This window comes from Mauremys reevesii, linkage group 16, assembly GCF_016161935.1.
Source record: "Mauremys reevesii isolate NIE-2019 linkage group 16, ASM1616193v1, whole genome shotgun sequence".
NCBI lineage: Eukaryota > Metazoa > Chordata > Testudines > Geoemydidae > Mauremys > Mauremys reevesii.
In genome coordinates, this window is record NC_052638.1 from 2,362,365 (window position 1) to 2,376,326 (window position 13,962).

A 13,962-nucleotide genomic window follows, 5' to 3' on the forward strand; every position below is an offset into this window, starting at 1 on the left:
CCCTTTTTTGATATCATCTTTATATTTCACCCCTACTAGATCTCAATTTGCCACGTCTCTGATACATCCCTCCATGCAAAATCCACTTTAATTTCCAGTTTCTTCAGTGACGCCAGCCTCAGCTGTTGTTTCAGCTCCTCTGCCTTCTCCCAAACACAGCATACACTCCCCCACTGGCAGTGTTCTGCGAACTATTAAGATTTTTTTGACATTCATATTTGCGTGTGTGTGTGTGTGTGTGTGTGTGTGTGTACTTATATTGTTTTGTTTACCCTATTCACTCTCTAACACTTGCTTAAAACAGTTCCTTTATGTGTTAAATGCTGTTTCTCAGAACTTGAGCCCTCTCCAAATGAACAGGCAGAAGAGAATAACTAAGCAGGGTGAGGAATCCTAAAGAACGAGGCTCCCAGTTTCTGGGATATACAGTATTCTGGGACCACAGTGCAATGCCTTCTCCTCCTATTTCCAGACAAGTAATTTAACCCTGCTCTCCCAACAAAGCAGTTAGGATCTCAGTCTGAAACCTCTATCCCTGCAGCCAATATAAAGTGATTTTTATTCCCTAGAATCAACCCAAAAAGTCAAAGAGAGGAGGTATTTTACCTGTTTCAGCTTTGTGTATGCTTTGGTGGAATGCTAAATCTTTATGCTTTTTGACAGTTTCACAGTGATATACTATCTATATTCTTCAGACTCTTTTCTGGAGTACGGGGATTAAAATCTGTAGTGGGGAACAGCCTACTATTCAGTTCCTTAGCAGAGTTTTATTCTAGATTTGTTGGCTTGGTGTGTTACACTGAGTCTTCTCATCCCACAGTATACGTTTGCATTGTCAACATATTCCTTTGCCTCCACAGTTTGACAACAAATACTGTGGTCCAGTCATACAATGCTGGCCGCCCTGTGTGGAGCTGCTGCTGGTGCCTTGATGATACCAATTATATCTATGCTGGGCTTGTCAATGGCTCTATCCTGGTGTATGATCTCAGAGACACAAGCTCTCATGTCCAGGAACTAGCCCCTCAGAAGTCCAGGTATGGTTTCACGCTCTCTATCCCAGAATTTCACAAGTGCACTGCAAGTTAAACGTAGCATCTTACACAGGTGAGTATAATCGCCTGATTAAACAGCATCTTTTGTGCATGTTGACGGTAAGCTGTAAAAATATTGGCTCATAGCTCAGGGCAGATTCAGAACCAGGAGCAGGGATGCAACAATCTGAGATACTGTCACCTCTGCAGTTCTGCACCTGAGAGTTAAACATTAGTACAAATGTCTGGTCAGGATTCCCTGGGAGCTGTGTGGTATAGTTTGGACACTAAAACGGGTTATGCTTGCCAATGTCTGGAGCATGCTGAGAAGTCTTATACCAGGCAACTTGAGTTTGAGCCTCTGAGTACTATTGGATTCTCTTCACAACTTGGCACTTCTATTGGTATAAGGTATTAGACTCTGGGAAGGGCATAGGGTTAATGTGACTAATTAGTTCTGCCTCCCTACTGTCCTCTTTCATAGGTATCAGGGACAAGTTGTTTGATGATTGGTTTCTAAACACGTTAAGAGACATGTTCTGAGTATATATGTGTTGTGGCGTACAAAAGGTTTTCCCAGGGAGAGACAGTGCCCAGCACACAGGAATAGTGCCAAGATACAAATAGTTTTCTTCAGGGTTCCCTTAGTGTTTTGGCTCTGATGCTCCTGTAATGCTGCAAGGTGGAGCAGGTCCTTTAAAGTGTTTGCAAGTGCTTCTTTGGGCATTGCAGCCTTTTGACATACGGTCACCTCTTACAGGATTAGTAAATTGTTACCCACAGTCCTGGAACATGGCATGTCTACATGTCCATCATTATGGATAGGGCCCTACCAAATTCACGGTTCACTTTGGTCAATTTCACAGCCTCAGGGTCTTAAAATTGGTCAGTTTCACAATTTCAGATGTTTACATCTGAAATTTCAGGGTGTTATAACTGTGGGGTCCTGATCTAAAAGGGGATTGTGGGTGGGGTCCCAAAGCTTTTGTAGGGGGGTTACAGGATTGCTATACTCATTTCTGTACTGCCTTCGGAGCTCAGTTCTGAAGGCCGTAGCTGCAGAGTTTCCTGCAGCTGGAGAGGCTCCCAGAGGTGGAGGTAGGTCAGATCTCCCAGCAGCACTGGGGATTGCCCCAACTAGGGGCTCCTAGCTGCTAGTTGGGGCCAGTACTGGGGCCTCGGACAATTTGAAAAATGGGTGCCACAGCCCTGGCAGGAGCCACAGGATGGAAGCCCTGAACCCCAGCAGGTGCTGAAGCCCCAAGCCCGAGCAGGAGCCAGGAGTGAGGACAGAAGCCCTGAACCTGGGTGGCCTGGAGTCAGGGCAGGAGCTATGGGGAGCAAAAGCCCCAAGTCTTGGGTGGCAGCCCCCAGCTCTGGTCCCTGAGCCCGGGGGGGAGCTACGCAGGGGTGGGCAGCCCTGAGCCTGGGCAGGAGCCCGGAGCTTGAGCACCAAGAGCCCGAGCAGGAGCTGTGGGGGAGGGGGATGGGGACAGATGGCAGAAGCAGCCCTGGAGCTCGGACAGGAGTCGGGGTGTGGGGGAGCCCCGAGCTTGGCTGGATCTGCAGGGGATGGTAGCCCCCAGCCCAGGTCCCTGACCCTGGTCAGGAGACACGGGGGAGAGGGAGCAGAAGCCCTGGAGCTCGAGCACCCAGAGCCCAGGCAGGAGCTGTGGGGGGTGGCAGCCCCCAGCCCAGGTCTCTGAGCCCAGGCAGGAGCCACAGGGGTGGAAGCCCCGAGTCCCTGCTGGAGCCTGAGCAGCCCCTAGCCCTGACCAGAGCCATGGGGGGTAGAAGCCTGGAGCCCACCTTCACTTTTACGTTGCCTATGGAGGTGCGTCTAATCTCCCTCTGATAATTTTCAGGGGAAGGACAAGTCCTGTCCCTACCCAATCCATCTGATTTTGGGGAGATCAGATCTCATGGGGAAGGGCTTATTTCATGGTCAGTGACATGTTTTTCACAGCTATAAAATTGGTAGGGCCCTGATTATGGGACTACATTTTTTTGTTTTGATAGAGGAAAGTTGGGGCATAAGCCCCTGAAACACTAAGATCATTACCTCTCTGGATTTTATTTCACCCTTGCTAGTTCAGATATGGGGAAGTACATGAGGATATATCTGAACCGTTAGTGATTATCTTATCTTCGAAAAGTCGTGAAGACGAGAGATTCCAGAGAACTGGAAAAGGGCAAAATAGTACCCATCTATAGAAAGGGGAATAAGGACAACTCAGGGAATTACAAACCACTCATCTTAACTTCAGTACCTGGAAAGATAATGGAGCTCAGTGGTTTGAGCATTGGCCTGCTAAACCCAGGGTTATTTGTTCAGTCCTTGAAGGGACCATTTAGGGATCTGGTGCAAAAATCTGGGGATTGGGCCTGCTTTGGGCAGCGGGTTGGACTAGATGACCTCCTGAGGTCCCTTCCAAACCTGATATTCTGTGTGGTATATCTTGCCTCTAGCAAGGATTTTGATACTGTCTCACATAACCTCATAAATAAACTAGGGAAATACAACTTAAATGGAGCTACTATACGGTGGGTGCATAACTTGTTGGAAATCTGTTCCCAGAGAGTAGTTACCAGTGGTTCAGTCAAGCTGGTAGGGCATATCAAGTGGGGTCCCACAGGGATCAGTTCTGGGTCTGGTTCTGTTCAATATCTTCATTGGTGATTTAGATGTTGCAGACAGTACACTTCTAAAGATAGTGGACGATACCAAGCTGTGAGGATTGCAAGTGATTTGGAGGATAGGATAAAAATTCAAAATGATCTGGACAAACTGGAGAAATGGTCTGAAGTAAATAGGATGAAATTCAATAAGGACAAATGCAAAGTACTCCACTTAGGAAGGAACAATCAGTTGCACATGTACAAAGCAGGAAATTACTGCCTAGGAAGGAGAACTGTGGAAAGGGATCTGGGGGTCATAGTGGACCACAAGCTAGATATGAGTCATCAGTATAACTCTGTTACAAAAAAAGCAAACCTCATTCTGGGATGTATTGACTGTTATGAGCAAGACACAAGAAGTAATTCTTCTGCTCTACTCTGCACTGATTAGGCCTCAACTGAAGTACTGTGTCCAGTTCTGGGCACCACATTTCAGGTAAGATGTGGACCAGTTGGAGAAAATCCAGAGAAGAGTGACAAAAATTATTATAGGTCTAGAAAACATTAATCTACGAGGGAAGATTGAAAAAATTGGGTTTGTTTACTCTGGAAAAGAGAGAACTGAGAGGGGACGTAAGTTTTCAAGTACAAAGGATGTTACAAGGCGGAGGGAGAAAAATTGTTCTCCTTAATCTCTGAGGTTAGGACAAGAAGCTTAAATTGCAGCAGGCAAGGTTTAGGTTGGACATTAGGAAAATTTTCTTAACTGTCAGGGTAGTTAATCCCTGAAATAAATTGTAGGGTTGTCAAGCGATTAAAAAAATTAATCACAATTTATCATGATGTTAAACAATAGAATACCATTTATTTTAAATATTTTTGGATGTTTACTACATTTTCAAATATATTAATTTCAGTTACAACACAGAATACAAAGTGGACAGTGCTCACTTTATATTTATTTTTTATTACAAATATTTGCACTGTAAAAAACAAAATTGTATTTTTCAGTTCACCTTGTACAAGTACTGTAGTGCAATCTCTTTACCATGAAAGTTGCACTTACAAATGTAGAATTATGTGGTTTAAAAAAAAAAAACCTGCATTCAAAAATAAAACAATGTAAAACTTTAGAGCCCACAAGTCCACTCAGTCCTCCTCCTTGGTCACCAATCACTCAGACAAAGTTGATTACAATTTGCAGGAGATAATGCTGCCTGCTTCTTGTTTACAATGTCACCTGAAAGTGAGAACAGGCGTTCATATGGCACTGTTGTAGCTGGCATTGCAAGATATTTACGTGCCAGATGCACTAAAGATTCATATGTCCCTTTATGCTTCAACCACCATTCCAGAGGCCATGCTTCCATGCTGATGATGGATTTTGCTTGATAATGATCCAAAGCAGAGCGTTCATCAAAGCAGAGCGGTCATCAGAACCGACACATGTTCATTTTCATCATCTGAGTCAGATGCCACCAGCAGAAGATTGATTTTCTTTTTTGGTGATTCGGGTTCTGTAGTTTTCCGCACTGGAGTATTGCTCTTTTAAGACTTCTAAAAGCATGCTCCACACCTCATCCCTCTCAGATTTTGGACCACACTTCTGATTCTTAAACCTTGGGTCGACTGCTGTAGCTATTTTTAGAAATCTCACATCGGTACCTTCTTTGCGTTTTGTCAAATCTGCTGTGGAAGTGTTCTTAAAACAAATGTGCTGGGTCATCATCCGAGACTGCTATAATATGAAATATATGCAGAATGCAGGTAAAACAGAGCAGGAGATGTACAATTCTCGCCCCCAAGGAGTACAGTCACATTTAATTAATGCATTTTTTTTTAATGAGCATCCCAGCATGGAAGCGGGTCCTCTGGAATGATGGCCAAAGAATGAAAGGGCATATGAATATTTAGCATATCTGGCATGTAAATACCTTGCAGTGCCGGCTACAAAAGTGCCATGGAAACGCCTGTTTTCACTTTCAGGTGCCACTGTAAATAAGAAGCAGGCAGCAGTATCTCCTGTCAATGTAAACAAACTTGTTTGTCTTGGCGATTGGCAGAATAAGAAGTAGGACTGAGTGGACTTGTAGGCTCTAACATTTTACACTGTTTTGTTTTTGAGTGCAGTTATGTAACCAAAAATAAATCTGCATTTGTAAGTTACACTTTCACAATAAAGAGATTGCAATTCAGTACTTGTATGAGGTGAATTGAAAAATACTATTTCTTTTATCATTTTTACATGCATATATTTGTAATAAAAATAATATAAAGTGAGCACTGTGCACTTTGTATTTTGTGTTGTAATTGAAATCAATATTGAAAAAGTAGAAACACATCCAAAAATATTTAATAAATTTCAATTGGTATTCTATTGTTGTAAGTGCGATTAATCACGATTAATTGTTTTGAATTAATCGTGTGAGTTAACTGTGATTAATTGACGCCCTAATAAATTGCCTAGGGAGGTAGTGGAATCTCCATTATTGGAGATTTTTAAGAGCAGATTAGACAAACACCTGTCAGGGATGGTCTAAATCAGGGGTTCTCAGATGAGGTCATGATTCCTCGGGGGTAACAAGGTGGTTACATGGGGGTTGTGAGCTGTCAGGTCTGTGGGGCTGATAGCCCTAAGCCCCCATTAAATTACAATTCCTCCCCACCACCCTGTTTAATTTATAAGGGAGGAGTCACACTCAGAGGCTTGCTGTGTGAAAGGGGTCACCAATACAAAAAGTTTGAAAACCACTGGTCGAGATAATACTTAGTCCTGCCATGAGTGGACTAGATGACCTCACGAGGTCCCTTCCAGACCTACAATTCTATGATTCTGTGTTTAATTTCATGCTACCATCCTCACATGCTTGCTAAATCCAATTGGGTGTGTCTTTCAAGGGAGCATTTTATAGCAATAGTTGTTGCTTAATTTTTGTCCAAAAGCTTCTGATCACTTACGTTAACTACTCAAGGATGAAGAGAGCTAATTATCAGAAACTTGACTGTGAACCCCCCTTGAAAAGTGCAACTGGGAGAAATCAAGACTCTGGAAAAGGGCTCGGAAGTGTTAAAGCTGAATGCTCATGTTACAGGCTCTTGAAAATTCTCCTTGCAGGTGTCCTGTGGTGTCCCTGTCCTACCTGCCCCGAATGGCCTCCACCACACTGCCATACGGTGGAGTAGTAGCTGGGAGCTTAGAAGGAGGCTGCTTTTGGGAACGGAAGGCCAGCAACTCCTACCGACCTCACCATCTGCCTCTAGAGCCTGGAGGCTGCATCGATATTCAGACTGAAATCAGCACTCGGCACTGCCTTGCAACTTACAGGCCTAGTAAGTAATTGTGTGCAAGTACAGCACCTTCTATGCAGCGCTTTTATCAGTTTGCCGTAATTCTGCCCTGCCACCTAAGCCCCTGCAAGGTGCCAGGATTTGGTGGCAGCTTTGGAAGGCTGAGAGCTGAGAACATAGCAGAAATTATGCTTTTACTTTTCAAAGGCGAAGGCCTGGATAGCACACTAGTACCATGTCTCCCCTTGGACACAGGAAAGCTTTTTGTGCGGCTGCACATGTACAGAAGAGAGGCTGCTGAGAATGGGGTTGGGAGGAGAAGCCTGGTATGCCTGGCTGCAAATGGATTGTTTCTTTTGCCCAACAACACCTCTTGCCTAGGGCTTCCATTCCTGTGGTGACCCTGAGTGGGTTTGTATTAGGATTCTCGTCTCTTTGTCCCTTTCCTGGAGAGGCTACTGTACATTGGGGAAAATTGTATTTGGCAAGTGACTCAGCTTGTCAGTGGAGCTACCCTTTGTCTACATCCCACAGATAAGAGCAACAATTGCCTGCATTGTGTGGTGATGGAACTGTCCTGTAGCCAACTGATGGATGCATCTGTCGACATGGTCTGCTCCTGTCACCCAGTTCAGACATTCAGTGCTGGGCCCACCTGCAAACTGCTGACCAAAAATGCCATCTTTCGGAGTCCAGAGGAGGATGGCAGCATCTTGGTGTGCGCTGGCGATGAGGCCTCAAACTCTGCCATGGTATTTCCTTTTTCCTTTCATTTTCACCAGGCAGTGCTTAGGAGGGAAACCTTATCTGTCCCAATGTTGTTAAATCCAGTGTGATGGAACTTGCATTGTGGGTAACAGGTGAGTGGGCAGGGAGGTGTGTGTGTCTGTGTGTACATTAACTTTCCATACTTTGCTTGTGGGACTGGCTAACTCCCTGGCAATTTGGAGATACTGCTTTAGACCGAAAACCAGCAATGCACAAAACTAAATGCTGTGTCCTTAATTTAAACATAGGCAGGTTGCTCCTGTAGTAAACTTGTCCCTGCTTCCTACTGAAGGAATGTAGGTAGGCAGAATGTAATTAGCCATGATAGACTCTGGCAATGGCCTAGGAATTAACACCTTCCTCCAAAGAGAACGTCATGTTGTACAAATGGTGCCCTGCCGGGACAGTGCCACTTACAGTAGCAGCATGCCGGCACACTAGCTCAGTACCAGCTCACAGGGAAGAGTTCAAGCCTGCTGAGCTGCAACATCACTTCTTACAATATGGTCTATGGCAGCCCAGCGATGAACGTCCCTCCTAGAGATGGTCCCATCAGGTTAGGGTTGAGACAGGTTGGCAGGGGATGGGGAGGAAGACTTGTGCTGCTGCCATCTGTGTGGTGTCTGTTCTGAGGTTGAAGGAGGACTTCAGCCTCCAAGGTAAGAGCGTACCTTGGCATTTAGATACGTTTAAAATGCTATGGCTACAGCCTCAGAGCAAACCTCTTGCTTACATAAGGGGTCTGATAGAGAATTGGTCCATCCAGCCTTCCTTGGGAGCAATAAAATACACCTCTACCGCGATATAAAGCCCGGGCCGCGGCTTTACCGCATTATATCTGAATGTGTGTTCTATTGGGTGGCATTATAACAGGGTAGAGGTGTAACAGCTGTTGGAGACTAATGTAACTGTTCTGTGGTTAGAGAAAAGCACAAGAAGCTATACTGCTTCATCCACATTGCCCTGTCAATGTGACTAAACACTGACTTGCAGGGATCATCTCTAGGAGTGAAGATGGTTCATTCTCCATGTCTTCTCTGAAACAAACAACAAGGGTTCTTGTAGATCCTGAACAGGTGGGAAAGTATGTCTCAATCCATTATCTCCCATAGGCTGAAGAGCTGCTAGTTGGTAGCTCATAGTCACAGTAAACCTAGGCTGGAATTGAACTTGTCACAGAAGTGAGAGGCTCCATATCCTATTATTAAAGCGGGCGGGGGGGGGGGAGTTAGGAAAAAATCAGTTTTAATTTAAATCCCCTCCCCTTGCAAAATCTGTGCACAAGATTTTTTTTTAATGCATTAAATAGTATTACTAAAATTCTTTCCAATAAGAGTAATCATAACACACACACACACACACACTATTGATAAATAGAGGTCTTATGAAGCATGTAATATTCCTAAATTACGTGGGTTTATAGATCTTCTGTTAATGGTACACATAACCACATATCAAGGAACAGGAATACTCTGCGGAAGCACAGTTTTTTGGGTAGGACTTAGGCCAAGGGTGAGCAAACGACAGGCCAGGTCCAGCCCGTCAGGACTTTGGATCTGGCCTGTGGGATTACCACCCCCGTGGCGGCACGGCTCCCAGAAGCAGTCAGCACCATGTTCCTTTGGTCCCTGGAGGAGTGGGGGCAGAGGGCTCTGTGTGCTGCCCTCGCCTGCAGGTACCACCTCCCACCTTCCTGAACAGGAAACCTGAGCCAATGGGAGCTTCGGGTGAGGTTAGGGTGACCAGGCAGCAAGTGTAAAAATCGGGACAGGAGTTGGGGGTAATAGGAGCCTATGTAAGAGAGACCCAAAAATCAGGACTGTCCCTATAAAATCGGGACATATGGTCACCCTAGGTGAGGTACCCACAGGCAAGGGCAGCATGCAGAGCCCTCTGCTCCCCTCTCCTCCCCCAGGGGCCATAGGGACATGGTGCTGGCTGCTTCTGGGAGCGGTGCAGGGCGAGGGCAGGCAGGGAGCCTGCCTGAACCCCACTGAGCGCCACTTCCACCCTGGAGCTGCTCCAGGTAAGCAGCGCCAGGCCAGAGCCCGCACCCCGAACTCCTCCTGCACTGTGCACTCCTGCCCTGAGCCCCTTTTCTGCACTCCAAACCCCCTTCCCTTAGCCCCTTTGTACACCCCACACTCCTCCTCTGCCCCAACCCCTTGCCCTGAGCCCCTTCCTGCACACCGCACCCCCTCTCACATCCCACACTCCCTCCCTCCCGCACCCCAACCCTCTGCCCTGAGCCCCTTCCTGCACACTGCACCCCTCCTCTGCCCCAACCCCTGGCCCTGAGCCCCTTCCTGCACACCGCACCCCCTCTCACATCCCACACTCCCTCCCTCCCGCACCCCAACCCTCTGCCCTGAGCCCCTTCCTGCACACCTCACCCCCTCCCACATCCTGCACTCCCTCCTGTACCCCAACCCCTGGCCCTGAGCCCCTTCCTGCACACCTCACCCCCTCCCACATCCTGCACTCCCTCCTGTACCCCAACCCCTGGCCCTGAGCCCCTTCCTGCACACCGCACCCCCTCCCACATCCTGCACTCCCTCCTGTACCCCAACCCCTTGCCCCAGCCCTACATTCGTGACCCTGCTTGCAATTTCCCCTCCCAGATGTGGCCCTCGGGCCAAAAAGTTTGCCCACCCCTGATTTAGGCAGTACTGGCTACATTTGGTTCATGTCTGGAAGATGACTTTTGCAGAAGTAAGTGTTGAATTTATATAATTTTTGTGGGAAATGCAAGCTAAAGGAATTTTGTACAGGATTACTGAGCCATGGGACATGTTTTAAGAAACTTTAAAAAGCAGAAATCAGACTGCCTCATCACAAATGACCAGCCTTGCTCACTTTCCATTTTCCCTGAGTTAGCACCGGCTACGAAGAACACAGAAGTGAGTGATTATGTCTACCTTCTGCTTTGTATGTTAACTTCCCTGGGGCTCTGTCTGAGACCTGCAGCCCCTAGTGCAAAGTAGCTTGCAGGATCAGGGCATTAATGCCCACCAGACTAACTCCCGACCTGCTTTTACATCCTGCTTACACTGCCTGACCTGCACGTCCAACCTAAGACTGGAGAAGAAAACGTGCAAGCTTTTTCAAATAGTCTAGTCAGCCCAGACCGCTACTCCGTTTCTCTTCTGTCTTTGTCCAGCTATCTGCTGCCTAGATAGCACATCAGGGAGAGTGCATGTGGCTTTGTATGCATGTGGTTTCCCAAGAATACAACGGGAAGACTGAAGTGGAGTGCTTAGAGAAGCAGAGAGTGGGAGGACAGGGTTTGCCTTCTCCTTCAGTCAGTCGTGTTGCTTAGCCAGTGCACCCTGATCAGACCAGCTCTCCCATATATGTGCTGTCACTCAGGCATCGTACATTTCCCACTTCAGTACTTGGTTGTGCCTTTGGCTCAAAGAGCATCCTTCTCTGGTGCAGTCAGCCATCAGCTGTCCTGCTAACAGTTCTAACTTGTCTCCAGCACCAATTAATTTCCCCTTACAAAAAGTACACAGGATTATGGCCTGGAAGTTACCCCAGCAGCTCTAGGATGCCAGAGACTAGCTTTAGCCCACAAGCAGCACAGTCTTACCTCACTTGGGTTATTAATTTAGTTCAACCTACCCCCACATTCTTGTTGGGTACCTAAGCGGGAGATGCAAGTTGCTGGAAGCAACATGCGTTAATTTCTTCCACTAGCCTGCCCTTCCTTGAGTCATCCAGCTCTTGCCTTACAGATGAATTGTCTTAACATTGTCAGTGTGACAGTGAAGGAACTTGTTTTCATTTTTATTTCTCATCTTTGATCACACTTGGCATTGCTGGCCCTGCTGCTTCTGCACCAGCCCATTTTTACAATGAAGTGTTTCCTGTATCAAGTTGTTCGTGTATTCCTAAACCTTGCACTTTCTGTTCATGGCATCTTGAAACCACTTCTGGACGGACTGGTTTTTATGAGAATTGTTTTGAATAGCAGCACCTTGCACAGCCACATTTAGGTGGCACCTCTAAACTCATGTCCCTGATTATCTGACCTTCCAGAGGGGAGGCTCATGGCAGGCTTATTGGTTCAAAAGTGAGTCTCGGCAGGCTGGGGAAGGGGTTGGAAATGGCTAAGCTATCTGGGATGTTTCTCTGAAGAGGGGGCTGCTTCCCACCAGCAACATTAGAAATAAGGCTGAGTGGGAGGTGAGAACTGTGGTGACTGACCCTTTGTACTTCACAGGTGTGGGATGCTGGAAGTGGCTCCTTACTGCAGAAGCTACAAACTGACTTACCTGTGCTGGACATCTGCCCCTTCACAGTGAACCGCAATAACTTCCTGGCCACTCTCACTGAGAAGATGGTGAAGCTCTACAAGTGGGAGTGAAAAAGGCTCTCTAAGCCTTCCACAGAGAGGAGCTTCCAAAATGTGCTGCTAAACTACAAATTCCCTGCTGTCCCACCACAACAGTATGGCCCCAGGCTTGGCCTTCCTGCATGTGTTGCTCACAGGACAGGAACTGCCACGGCACCTCTCATGTTGGTGCATTCAGGAACGGGGACACACTGGTGCCTGGAGCATTTCTCCCCTACCCTAATTTTTATCTGTCCTTATTCCTTCAGTTGATCCCAAGGTCAGTTTTCTCTATTCTCAGGCAAACTGGCAGCCTGCCTCAATGTAGTGCTCACTCTTGGCCTGTCTCCAGCTGCACAGTGTTATAACTCCTTCTCCCTCCCCCCCCAAACACTAACACAGTGCTGGGACTTGCAAACCCCTTCAGAGAATGACCCAAAGGAAAGGAACATCTGAGACTCCCCCTGTACTTTGCAGTCCTACTGCCCTTGCTGCATGAAGAAAGGGGCTTTAAGTAGCAGTTTGGCTGCTACCTTGTACTTGGATGGGCATTTCCCCAGGAATGTTGTGGGCATGTCCTGTAAAGGACTTACTCAGCTGTTCCTATGCTCTTTTTGAGGCTTCTGGGCAAAGCAAGCTTGGTGGGGCTTTTCCATCAATCAAGTAAAGCCAACTCTGTGTCATTAGTCTTTGCCACGGAGAAGATAGCTGTGGGACTGGAGTGAGAACACTTTTCTTCTGCATTTTCATATGCGTATAGTATGAACCTTGCCTCCTCTTTAGGCGCAGCGCAGTCCAAACATCATAGAACTGTCTTTTGTCTGGGGAAAGTTGGCAATAGGGTGAGGTGGGGAGACTTTTTTGTGCCTTTTGATGGTAGTTGCAATTCATGTTAACCTTGCCTAAGGCTCAGGTGGCTGAACAGCATTTGAATTGAAAAACAAGAAAGAGAAAATGTTGGCTGCTTTGTTCCAAATTCAACAAAAACTGTTGGGGATTTCCTGAGGTTTGATTTTCACCAGAGGGTCACAGAATGGTCCCAGTCATCCTTGACTGTGGCACAATTCTGCACATCCTAGACATGAGTCTGAATCGGAATTCCCCATAAAGAGTTGGTGGGGTGGGGGGTGAGCCAAGGGGTTTGAGTGCCAAGTGTGCAGACGGATTCTCAGTTCCTGTGAGTAAGGACATTTCACTTTCTGACTTGGGGATGAACAGGATTTACATTTCGAATTTGTATTTGCCAAAGGCAAACTATCAAGAATGTTACACAAGTTGCAAGACAGTTTCTCTGTATGGGGAACCTGTCCCCAGGCACTGTTCCTTGCATGCAGTCTGTGTAAACGGCATCTTTTATGTTACCAGATCTAATGTGTCACTATCTAAATCCACAGAACAACTTTCCTTTCTAAAACTTGCAGGGATATGAATTTCCTTTGTGCATCGCCTCTTTAAAAATAAGATTATGTAAAATATATACCTCTCCATTTAATTGTATCTATTTTTCTGTGTGATATTTTGTTCCTCTATTTTTGTGATGTGAAAAATAAAGCATTTATCATTATAGAACCTGCTTCTGCTGATGTAACTGTCTGACCCTGTGAAATGTGTGCTTCAGAGATGTGCTTCCATCTAGATGAATATAAACAAGGCTCCGTGTACTCTGGCAAGAATCCCTACATTTGATAGGACTTCCAGATTGGATGTGGGAGTTTCAGGTATATTTACTAATAGAGGCTCTAGTGAATGTAATGTGAAAATTGAATCCCCTGTGGTGGCTTCCATATCAATATCAACAGGAGTACTTGTGGCACCTTAGAGACTAACACATTTATTTGGGCATAAGCTTTCGTGGGCTACAGCTCACTTCATCAGATGCATAGAATGGAACATAGAGTAAGAAGATATATATACATA

The 13,962-nt window shown here is 46.3% G+C and overlaps 1 protein-coding gene across 3 annotated transcripts in view; it reads left to right on the forward strand.

Moving 5' to 3' along the window:
• RFWD3 (ring finger and WD repeat domain 3) overlaps positions 1-13,590 on the forward strand; it is a 56,604-nt gene extending 43,014 nt beyond the window's left edge. For all 3 annotated transcript variants that reach the window (XM_039502795.1, XM_039502794.1, XM_039502793.1), the window contains 4 exons: positions 861-1,037; positions 6,769-6,983; positions 7,476-7,693; positions 11,935-13,590. In XM_039502795.1, coding sequence (XP_039358729.1) covers positions 861-1,037; positions 6,769-6,983; positions 7,476-7,693; positions 11,935-12,078 — 754 coding nt within the window. In that variant the 3' untranslated portion in view covers positions 12,079-13,590. The remainder of the gene's footprint in view (positions 1-860; positions 1,038-6,768; positions 6,984-7,475; positions 7,694-11,934) is intronic.
• The last annotated feature ends 372 nt before the right edge of the window (positions 13,591-13,962 follow it).